At 46.1% G+C, this 11,222-nt stretch overlaps 1 protein-coding gene across 1 annotated transcript; it reads right to left on the bottom strand.

Moving 5' to 3' along the window:
- Positions 1–486: 486 nt before the first annotated feature.
- On the bottom strand, positions 487–10,501 carry LOC143185594 (cuticlin-6). The gene is made up of 10 exons (XM_076388732.1): positions 10,345–10,501; positions 10,102–10,266; positions 7,714–7,933; positions 5,333–5,416; positions 4,431–4,564; positions 3,811–3,947; positions 3,479–3,633; positions 2,590–2,831; positions 2,317–2,503; positions 487–2,234 (listed from the first exon to the last, which is right to left on the bottom strand). The coding sequence occupies exons 2-10, from the start codon at positions 10,216–10,218 to the stop codon at positions 2,038–2,040; spliced, it is 1,473 nt and encodes a 490-aa protein (XP_076244847.1). The 5' UTR covers positions 10,219–10,266; positions 10,345–10,501; the 3' UTR covers positions 487–2,037.
- Positions 10,502–11,222: the final 721 nt, after the last annotated feature.

Consider the following 11,222-nt stretch of genomic DNA (forward strand, 5'->3'; position numbering starts at 1 on the left):
CTGGCTCAAATCGTTTTTTCCTGTTCGAGGAAAGCGAGGGCATCGATAATACGCAGCCTTCGGTGAGCCAAACGAACTGTCGCGTATTTTTCTTCCGTTATCGAAGGAGGATCGAACGGACAAATGGCGGGTCTGGCTCATTCTGTGGATGAGATATTGCATAGATTTTCACTTTTCACCGTCGCCCAGCCATTTGCGGCGATCTTTGAGAGAGCTCTGGAAGAGCGATGCAGAGGCACTGCTGAAGGATACGCTGTTTGGGAAACACGATTCGTTCCGTGTCGGGGGCATTGTGGTCCAGGACACGTCGAATTTTTCAAAATCGACCAGGTAGAGTCCTCTTTCGTCACGCTGGTTTTTAGCCCCCAAATGGACGTAGGTCCACTGGAAACTTGGAGCCTGCATAAAAGTTGTCAACATTCATTATTTTTTAACACTTCCTTCGTGATCTGAAGATTGTGCAAGTTTGAGTGAAAATTCATAGTGTCTCCTTCTACTGTTTATTGGAAACCTTGATACACTCGAGCTTAATCATAAATATTATGCATCGTACAATACTATATTTACAAGTAATTCGATCGAGCAGGCGGATCCCGTTGCTGATTGATTGTTGAGTAGAGTCTGAAGAGTGTCCACGGCGTTCGGTCTTGAAAAGAACGTGGACACGATTCCAGAACGACCAGGAGGGGAAATTAATATTTCACAGGTTGGGCGAAAGATCGCGCGAGATCGGCGAAGTTCTGACGAATAAATATTAAGACGAGAGCTGAGCTACGATTCTTTGGCTCCCCCGGATATACGCGCGGGGTGGTCTCGCAAAATATTATTTAATCCTCGCTGGCCGTTTCCACTCGTGACGATTCAGCGATATGCTCCTGCTTCTCGAGAAGAATGCAAATAAAAAAAGAGTGAAGATATCAAGACACACATTGACGCTGTATAAACCATATGCATATGAGTATGAACCTAGATTATTGTGGCTGTTTATTATATAGCGATATGTATACCATACGTTAATGCATTAGTCGCGAATATTCAGGAACCCCAAGCGCGAAAATTGGTTCGAGCTTTTACTCTTTCTCAGAGATGCAGCTTTTTGGGATACCTTGCAGCGTTTCAAATAATTTAAAATCAGGGCAAAGGAAAAAACAGGGAAAAAGAAATTAAAAAAGAATCAGCAGAAAAAGGAATTTTCAACAGAAGAATTGAATGAAATCTAAGGAACTATTCAGTTTTGAAGTTTTCAAGAATTAATCTACACTAATTTGCAGAGCTGCAACCCGAGACGTCTCCTCAATTGTTCTCTGTTCCTGAATACGGCGAGTAATCTAATTAGACATACTTAGAGTACCGAATCTCATCAACGGCATGAAATGCCTACATCTAGTTAATGATTTTGATCTCGTGCAACATCGTTCGCACGAGCGAGTAACTTAAAAGTCCTATTCGATCGTGCGCCCGGCACAGAGACCGTGGCAAAATCTCGACTCACTAAATTCATCTTAAATCGTTATTATCGACGGGCGGCAACTCACCTGTACGTTCGGTAAACGGACAGGTGTATCTTCTGGTCGAAGAAGGAAGAGAGAGAAAATAGAAAAAGAGCGTTTGCCGAAAAAGGAAGCGCGAGTTCAATCGTCTACAGTTCCCCCAGCGGGTCTACGTTTCGCTTTATCGACCCTGGATCATTTATCGAAAATAGCTATGTTACCTCTAATTCTGCGTTTATCACAATACTTCGCAACTATTCGTCTAAGTAATTTTCACTTCAGACATACAATTGTTAAGTACATTTGCATCGTGCGTGAACCGTTTCTGTTATCGAACGTAGGTTCTCGGATTACCGTCAATTTCAATCGTCGATCGAGTTAGTGTCTGTTCATACCATCGCGTGGTTTTCTACCGACGCAGCGATCGTCCTCGCATTATCGACAAGAAGAGTTCTCCGCTGATACCGCGCGTACGACTGTACCGACGGACACACCACCAAGAAGAGGAAAGTAGGTGAAGCTCGCTTGACATGCAAGGAGGCCGCGTTTAGTTGATTCTACCCTTGTGGGTCATGTAGCTTATGCTGTCCGAGAGCAGCTTTTCCCTGGCCTGTCGTCGCATTCGCGAGCACATGGCGAGTATCGTGCCTGCCATTATGCAGAGGAAACCGCAACCGATCCCTACGATCGTACTGAGAACCGTCGACCTTAGGCAGACTCTGTCGTTCGTTGCTTCACTGGCTCCTGAATAGGTATCAAATATCACGAGTACTGAGTTAAACAGTCCTTCAAATGAAGTAAAGATTGTGCAAGTTGTTCAAGTTACCATTTCGAACAGCTGTGGTAGAATTCTGGAAGAACTCCGTGTCCGCCTCGCCTTCCTGCAGCACGCGCAGCGACTGAAAGAGGTTCACGTTTTCCGACAAACTGGTCGCCGCGGTTGATGGACCGCCAATTTCTGGCAGCGAACGCTTCGCCACGTTCTTGGCGTTCCTCCAATGGCAGGGCTGGCTCTGCGTGATTACGAATCGCAACAGGTGATAAAGTCCGAAAAGTGGGACACTAATAACTCTGGATAACAATCGTTCCAACCACTCACCGGGCATCTCCCGTGGCACATCCTGACGTCACATTCAATGTACAAGGCCGGGGAGCCAGTGAACCTGAACGTCTTCATGTATGCAAATACTTGAGTCTCGAAGAGGCCGCTCTCCGACCAAGAGCCACGGAATCTGCTGATCAGTTTATCGTCGACGGGGCATCCGTACTGATCGATCAACTGGATTCTCTTGTTTCCGCCGTTGTGCGCGTAGCAGTCGTTGACGACGATGTCGAAACCGTCTGTCGGGTGCAGAGAAGCATCATTGAGACCTAATCATGGTTACAGATTGTACAGTACAATGTGTACGGTACAAGACAGACGTGAGGCATAACAGAGAATTACTTAAAGCTAAATGGACTGAACTAAGAGTTTACATAAAGCTGTCTGCACCGATAGAATTGTTCTAAAGAAGGGATCAGAATAGAGTAGAGCTCACAATGGAGTAAATCGGATCAAGACTACCATATTCTGACCTATTGTTCCTAAGGTAAAGAAATATTCTTTCTGTTAAATCATGTAAATGCATTTTCTTAATTTTTTAGAAATTGAGAAAGTTAAACCAGATCGTAGTGTCGGAGGAATTTTCAAGAGATTCAATTAAAGGGATGGAATGGACAGGAACGAGTTAAAGAAGGGATGAAAGCTCCTCGGAGCGTAACACGCTCAAGCCCTTCTTCAGCCGGAGTATCGATCCTCGGGGAAAGACTCGTCTAATTTTAGATTCTCGAAGGGAAAACGCGTCGGAAGCGGCTCTCGTCTCATCCCGTTATTTCGTCGTCCGACACCCGACAGGTGTTGCGTAGCGCCCTGCAATTAAGCCTCTGCGCGGAGGGGAAGCTCGGGGAGGAAGCGCTCGGCGAAAATGCGTGCAGTTATGCGCGCGTACCGTATTTGCTGCGCATGTAGATAATGAGAGTCAGAGGATCGCCGACACGAACTGGTCCAGCCACTCTAGTTCCAGTGGTCCCGTAACCGTATCTGATTTCCATGTAGCACTCCGGTGGCTGCAGGGTGAACACTACGGGATTTCCCGTCGCCACTCTGGAAGAAGATATTAGCGTTAGGCTCCTGGGAGAATAGGCCATCCGTTATCTGCCAGCGAGGCAAGAATGCCCGCGAATTATGACGTTGGAAACATTGATCGGCGGCGTATTAGATTATTTCCAAAACAAAGGCAAAGGTGATAAGCTAGCTGGAGATTAGCTAGTGTTCACTTACTCGACGTCGAGGAACGGAAAGGTCACAGTCTTCCAGAAGTCGTAGCCGTACTCGCAGGTCACTTTGAAGTGCTCGTCGAATTCCTCCTCTATCAAGGGATTGTACTGCACCGTGACCGTGTTCCACATTAGATTTTTCTGAAACAAGATTGGCACGATTAGTCATTAGGCAGAAAGGGAGTAAAGTGGCGCTATTGAGATGTACCTCGATAATAATCGATAATACACGTGTCGAGGATCTTCCTTCGAACCGTCTCGCGTTTCGATTAATCGCGGTTCAAGCAAACAGACGCGATCTAGAACGCTGGAATAAATCACGGAAGGTCGCTGTTCGTTTAATAAATCATAACTACGGGGTAACAGAATTATTAACATCAGCTGCCTTTATGATACACGTCCGCCGATGGCTCGACTGCCACGGTTGCGTGTATTAATATGTCCAGACTTGGGACACGGTCGATTCTTAAACGTCAGCCTGGGAGGACGATCTCGAAATAAGAGCTGAACGAAGGGAAGGATTTTTCCTTGTATGTTAATCATTATTATTCCTTGTCAAACGGGTCTTGTGCTCACGCTGAGAGCGTAACGACTATTCTTCGGTACTCGGCCGAGTTTACCTACCGTAGGATTCTTTCTGCTGTCCTGATGATGAGTGTTCTCGCCGAGGGTGCCGCATCGATTCAGCTGAATGTAGAACTCGTAGTAATCGCGGCCCGTCCCGTTAACGTACATGCAGTCCGGATCGTACGAGTAGCCTGGAATTAGAATCGATTGTCCTTGACTGTGGATTCTCGAGCCTTCATCCAGGACACCGTTGATAGCGGTATTCCTGAAGAATGACTTAATGGTAGACCTGAGGTATCTCTCTATCTGAACTGATACTCTTCCTCGAAACATATCCCCTACTTGTAGCTTCCAAGTTGATGACTTTATTTGACTAATTTCAATCATTTTTCAGAATAATATTTCCCTTGGGGGACAAGACCATGGTCTCCTTTACGTGTCTCACTGACAAATCAATATTCCTCCCTTGTCTAGACCCACGACGAGCTTCTACGAGCTGAATAGAAGCAGTCACAAAGATACAGTAACAATCGTTCAGGTGTAGAGAGACACGCACAGAGTATAATGGGCTGGAATCGCGGCGCTGGGCAAGAAGGATGCGCTATTTTGAGGTGCATGGTGCATCGCGTGCACCGCCACGCGGAGACGCAACGCGTTATACTTCTTTCAAAATAACGGAAGCACGCCGTCCGACCGTGGTGTGGGTTGGTATACCACAGAAAAAAAAGAAAATTCTCTGCCCTCGGACGAGATAGGTTTACGATAATTTCTGCCATTAGCTCGTCAGCGCGTGGTAGTTGGATCGTTGTCTGTCCGCAGAAGGTAATTGCCGATGCCGTAGCTGTGCGGTCGTACAATGTCAGACGTGATATTACGTCCATTCGATCGACTTTAATGCAGCTGCTGGCGCGATCACGTCCACTATCCTCGTCGCGATGTTAATTTCGCGAGGACCTTACCTGCCGAGTACAGCAAGCCGGTGAAGGAACCGTTGAAGCCGATCCTGATCTTCATGTAGTCGTCCTGGCATTCTGCTTCGATATCTGCAATGAGATCCACAGTTTTTTTTATTAAGTTGAGGGTGAAATTGTACTGAATTACAAAGGTTGTTTTCTTCCTGCAGGAAAATCCAAAAAAGAGATATTTGATTCGATTTCACTGTATCTCTCTAGATTTCCTTCTCGAAGATATCCTAGAGTGAAAAGAAATTTTCTTAATTTCGTGTGTAGGAGTTCAATTCTAACGCTCCAATTTCCCTAGTCACTAGATCAAGCAGAAATTCGATTAGATGTCCCGAGTCTTCAGTTCCTATTCAGTTTCCTATTCAGTTTCTCCAAGCAGAAGTTTCATTATTTCAAGGGTCCAACAATTCATCACGGTCCTGAAAGTGCAGTGTCGAAATTGTCGGAAAATCGGGCATCCGGTGGGCGGAAAGCGGCGGAAAACCGGTCGTCGATGACGAGTGAAAGTAAACCACCGAGCAGCGAGCCCCTTTATAGGCGCTCTTCGTGGTAAGGAGCCGTTTCCATCGTAAACGACGTAATCCAGCGGGAGTGTGGAAGATGGACTGCGCCAGATGGAGGCTGGCGATAGTCACACTCGAGGTACGCCTCGATGATACAACTTTTCGCCCGCCTCGTACGTTCGGCGGATCGCTCCGCGGGGCTGCGCGTGCTGGTGCACGCGTTGCACGCGTTGCACGCGTTTCCGACCACCGCGGAGGAAGGTATGCACGCACGCTGATTAGAATTGCGGATACGTGCTTTGTGTTCACCGGCCGGTAAAACGTCCGAGTGTAAACAATGGTGGTTGTTGCGTAACGCCGATACTCGCTCGAGTACGCGACGCTCGAGAAGTATTTCGACCCTCGAGTGAGATTTTTCATTCAGGAGCAGCGAAAAAAGAAATTAAGAGGAGGCTAAGAAGAATCTAAGCAGAAATAATGAAGCAATCTCGAGACTTCGACGATACTTGAATCTCGTTACTTCAGATGTACTAACTTAGAGATTACAAGTCATAGGAATGAAGAGATAAAACCTAATGCCAGTTGATGAGGATTGGGGGGCGTATCTTATTGGTTCAGAGAACCGACAAGCTATTTCTAAGCAACTGTTTTGCTATCGTTCACTCGCCCTTGCCCCGCAGTCGTGTGATTGCAATTACGATCGTTCGATGGACGACCCTTGCCCCGTGAGCATAATCCCTGAACTTTCGATAAGAGGTCTGCAAAATGAGGATAAAAACGTCCATCGAGAGGTGATGGAAGCTGGCAGAAGACGACAATGATGATAGAAGGGAAGGCGGAGAAGAAACGGAATAAAGTCAGACCTCGAGGTCGCGGGCTCGAGTGTGCAGAGGAGGATACATTAAACTTAATGGGCCTTCTTTCGCGTAATTGACGATACCGTGGGTGGCCGCAGGTTTCCTGTGGTGAGGGTTTTACGACTTTATCGAACCTAAGAACCAGGTCGTGAAGGACGCCTGAAATTTATTATCGATCCTCCCTCCACCCTTCTTATGATTTCCTCCTTTCGAGATCCTGGGAAACGCAATAAAATTTCTTGGCTCATGCGTTGAAATAGCGGCTAATTTCTCCCTGCAAAGATACGGTTATGGGGTGCCTAGGTTCACCACGTTTCAAGGGTGAGTAACGATCGATGGATCCAGCAAGAATCCTGTCCCTCGAGAAGAGGACGCAGACGACCAGAACACGGCGTCGAAGGTGTACTCTCGATGTCGGGAGTGCCGTACGACTTTCCGACACCGTTTTAATTGCGTCCACTCTAACGGTAGCCATTCGCCATCGCGTTCTGGATCCCAGAGTGTCGGCGCTGACATTCAGCGACGCTCCGGTCGATTCTGCTGGATCGATCGATCAGCGTACCTCGAACGTTTCCTGGCTCGAGGCGAGTACTATGCTTTGAACTCTCGACAGCCACAGAAATAGCAATAATAACGGGTCGACGGTGTATAATAACGGTGTCCAAGGGTGAAAGCAATTGCTTTCGTGTTGGAGCTGAAGTGTTCCTTTGTCTTGTCAGGGCTGACGATAATGAAACGCGAAGCGATGAAGTTCTTTTGAAGAGTCGTGGCAAATACAAATGTAAACGAGGGTCCTGTGGAAATGAGCTATAGTCATTAAATCGTATCTAATTGTAGCGAACCCTTTGTTCTATTTAGAAAGGGTGGTGATATAGTAGTATATCCAGGTTGAGATTTTGATTGATAATGTACGACTATCTTGCAGAGAACCTTGATGAGATGCTGCGTATCACACCCCTCTGAATCACTTTTTAAATTCTATTATAAACTCTGTCACTTATATTATCATTTTACTCACGTTGTACTCTCGTTGTGTTAGGTCTGTATCTCCTGTGCTCACGGTCCCAGGTCTCAGGGTGCCTCTTCCAATCTTCGTCGCCGACTACGCCTGTCCCACCGCCACCAGCTAGACCTTGCAGACCTTGGAGTGTTTGAAGAGCCTGCAAATTTGGACTCAGGGGACGTCCCTTCAGCGATGGAACTGGTACGTACGCTGCACCTTCACCAACGTACACCACCTTCACATAGAATAAAGGCCCATTAATATAACTTTTTGCATATGAAACTTGCAAGAATGTACTTGATACTCTCATAACGCGATAAGTTCTTTACTTGGCCGCGCAATATTCTCAAGGAAGGTTTATAGTCGTTTTTACCTATGCTCTCAACTTATCGTGACTGAATGACGCATAGTGCAGAAGTAAGTGGTTCGATAAAACGACAAGGTCGACGGAGAGGAAATTATAGAGGAAAGATAGATTTAACAATTTTTGGATACCTAGGTACGTATTTAAATATTCGAAGATTTGAAAATTTGAAAGTTTGAAAATTTGAATATTTGAATATTTGAAAATTTGAATATTTGAAAATTTGAAAATTTGAAAATTTGAATATTTGAATTTGAAAATTTGAAAATTTGAAGTTAACACACACTTCGCTGAGGACAAATGCTCCTCCCCTATGTGCAATTTGCTTCTTTTTCCTATAAGTTTATCAAAAGAACCAAAAAGTGACAGTTTTTTCCATCATCAGAACATCACGCGATGTTACTCCAATAATAAACATAACAATTTTCGCGAAAAAAGTCGTCCCACTTACGTGGTCTTAAAACGAGTGATTATTGACTCCATGAACTAGTAGTTGTCAAACTTATCGTCGCAGAAAAGTAACTACATCTTTACATGATAAGTACTTTCTCGACATACATGATCGTCACAGATACGAATTCGAACGTATCCAATGATTATATTTTCCTGTTTGGCAAATAACTTGCGCTTGTTAATCAGCAAATATCACGGTTCATAAAAGAGCAAATAACATAGAAACACAGCGAAGAAGAATTTCTTCGGGCTTTTTGCGCTTTCCTTCCATTGTACATCAACAGATAAGCATTCACTCAGGTGGATCTGGTAGAAGTAGGCACGTGGTTAATGCTGAACACCGAGCACCGCTAAAAAGTCGCCAACAGGCTTCACATGTCGACGCGGTAGAAACAATCGTGTTGTTACACGCTCTTCTACTGTCGTCTTTTACCCCTTTTTGCCTTGTTCGTCTCTCCTTTGCCTTTTGCTTCTTCCTCTCTCCTTCGATCTCTGTTCGCCCTCTCAGTCGTTCTTGCGTGTCTTCAAATGAGTCTTCATCACTCCCAATCCCCCTCGACGTTGGCTAACACGTATCACCGCATTCTGTTTGCTCTCGTTGCGCGCGAAAATGATTGCTTTTCAACGGATTCCATTATTCTGGAATCTCTGGAATTCGAGTATAACGTAGAGGCTGCAGCTTTTATGGGCCACTGGAAGCGTAGCTACGGTATCGTTTGTTTCTGCTTTATGAGGAGCCAAATGAGGTTGGAAATTTTTCAAAATAAATAAATAAGTAACAGGTCTTTTATGTCTGTTTTTTTTACATTTCTAAGGCTGTAAATTTCTATATTAATTTTCAGCCTATTATTTTCTGATTAGTTTGAAATTACGATTCTGCAGTTTTCAAGCTCCGTTACATTTAAAACTACTTCTTGTCATCATAACGTGATCTGACGTTTGTCGACGGTCTATTCCTCTTAAGATAATTCTCTTCCGTAGTACAAGCATAGTCTCTGGAGTCTCATCATGACACACTCACTCATGCGATGATTAACGGTCGCGCGGTTAGGGTGTCGAAAGCCATTAATCCAGCTACGATCGGTCAGCTGGCCTAGGTGAACGTCCGTATCGTGTCTCCGGATCATCCTCTTCTTGTCCCTGACCTACACCTGATCATTCGGTCTTGCCGAACCAAAGATGCGGAGTCTGTAATACTCGGTTAAATAGCAGATAACAGGGCATCGAATTGTACGCCTACCAAGTGGAAAATAATTAGTAGTTTCCGAGTAATTGCTCGCTGATTACTCACAGCCGAGCGTGGATCGAACGATCGCTTCCCTTGCCGATCTTTCACTTTTCTCTGTCCAGCGAGTGATCGATCATGCAGGAGATACGCGAAACGCTCGTAGGATGTCCCTATTTTTATACCGCCCAGAGAATCTTTCGACTCTCCTGGAGGAAGCCTGACAGTCTCTTTAGTAACAGATGGTAGTTGCGCAACGAATACTAATGAGTTTAAAATTACCTGAAAACCGAAGGAAATTCGCGGAGATTCTTTACCTTCACGCTTCAGTTTGATTTTAATATTGGTATGTAATACTTACAGCATCGTGATCGCTGGCCTCATGCGTCAACGCTTCCCTGGTTTCGTTATGAAGAGAGTCGTCGTCTTCTGGGCCAGATCCACTTCCAGCCCAGTAGTCCTCGGTCGTTTCCTCCATCACCGAGTCCTCGCCGTTGCCTTCACCCTCCGTGTTTTCGTGGCTCGCCTTGAAAATTCATCTTCTCATTTAATCTGGTATTCCAGAGAAATATTATTCAGTATTTTCTCAAGCAAATGGTCTTACCTGACATCTCAGTGACGTGACCGACAGCAACCATACGATGGCGTATCTGTAACAGAGAGACCATGTTCAGATCCTTATTATTAACCACCTAAATCTCCCTGAAAATAACCACACCAGTGAAACGTTCTGTCAAGCGAAGCGTAAACTCCGCGGGACAAGAGCATCAGCTCCATTTATATTCCAGGAACGAGGATCGCGGCATCTGTAACGAAGACCACCAGCCTTTCATCCGCCTCGCGCTGGGAGCCCATTCCGCTGGTACGTGCGCATAAGTTTCCCAAAGTGCTCGGTTGCTCCGTAATTTCCCAAAGAAACGACTCGCCTGAGAAGATCTCGCTGCCCCGCATCGGCCGCGAGCTGCACGTCCGTCCGCGCGGTGAGCAGACGCGAATTCGCGATAATAACGAAGGACAAGCGGGCCGATAGAATCGCGGAAAACCATAATCGTATCATTGCCACGCGTGACTTGGTCTAATCGCGGACAGAGATCGAGAGAACCCTCGTCGATGCGTCAGTGCGCGACGCGGCGCATACAAAACCTCGACGAGAGGAGGCTAGACCAAAAAGGGACCGGGGAGGCTCCATGGGAACTTCCCATAGACGGCGCAGAAAACGAGAAAGAAGCGGCGTGAGTCATGCCGCGAGATGCCGCGAAAGACAGCGAGAAACGCGAGACGAGCAAGAAGGCGGCCCATCTCGCTGCGTCAGATCTAACGCGTTGCGATCCGTGTCAGTTCGGTTCTCGTACGAGTCGATCAGGTCGTTCGTACTTCCCCTCTTCTCGATCGCTTCTTCCTCCGCTTCGCTTTTCTTCGAGACCCTGCCTCTCTTCTTCTCTGTCGTTTCGTGTTCCGTCTGTTGCACTTCAGCGACTTCCT

Source organism: Calliopsis andreniformis, chromosome 12 (assembly GCF_051401765.1).
Source record: "Calliopsis andreniformis isolate RMS-2024a chromosome 12, iyCalAndr_principal, whole genome shotgun sequence".
Lineage (NCBI taxonomy): Eukaryota > Metazoa > Arthropoda > Insecta > Hymenoptera > Andrenidae > Calliopsis > Calliopsis andreniformis.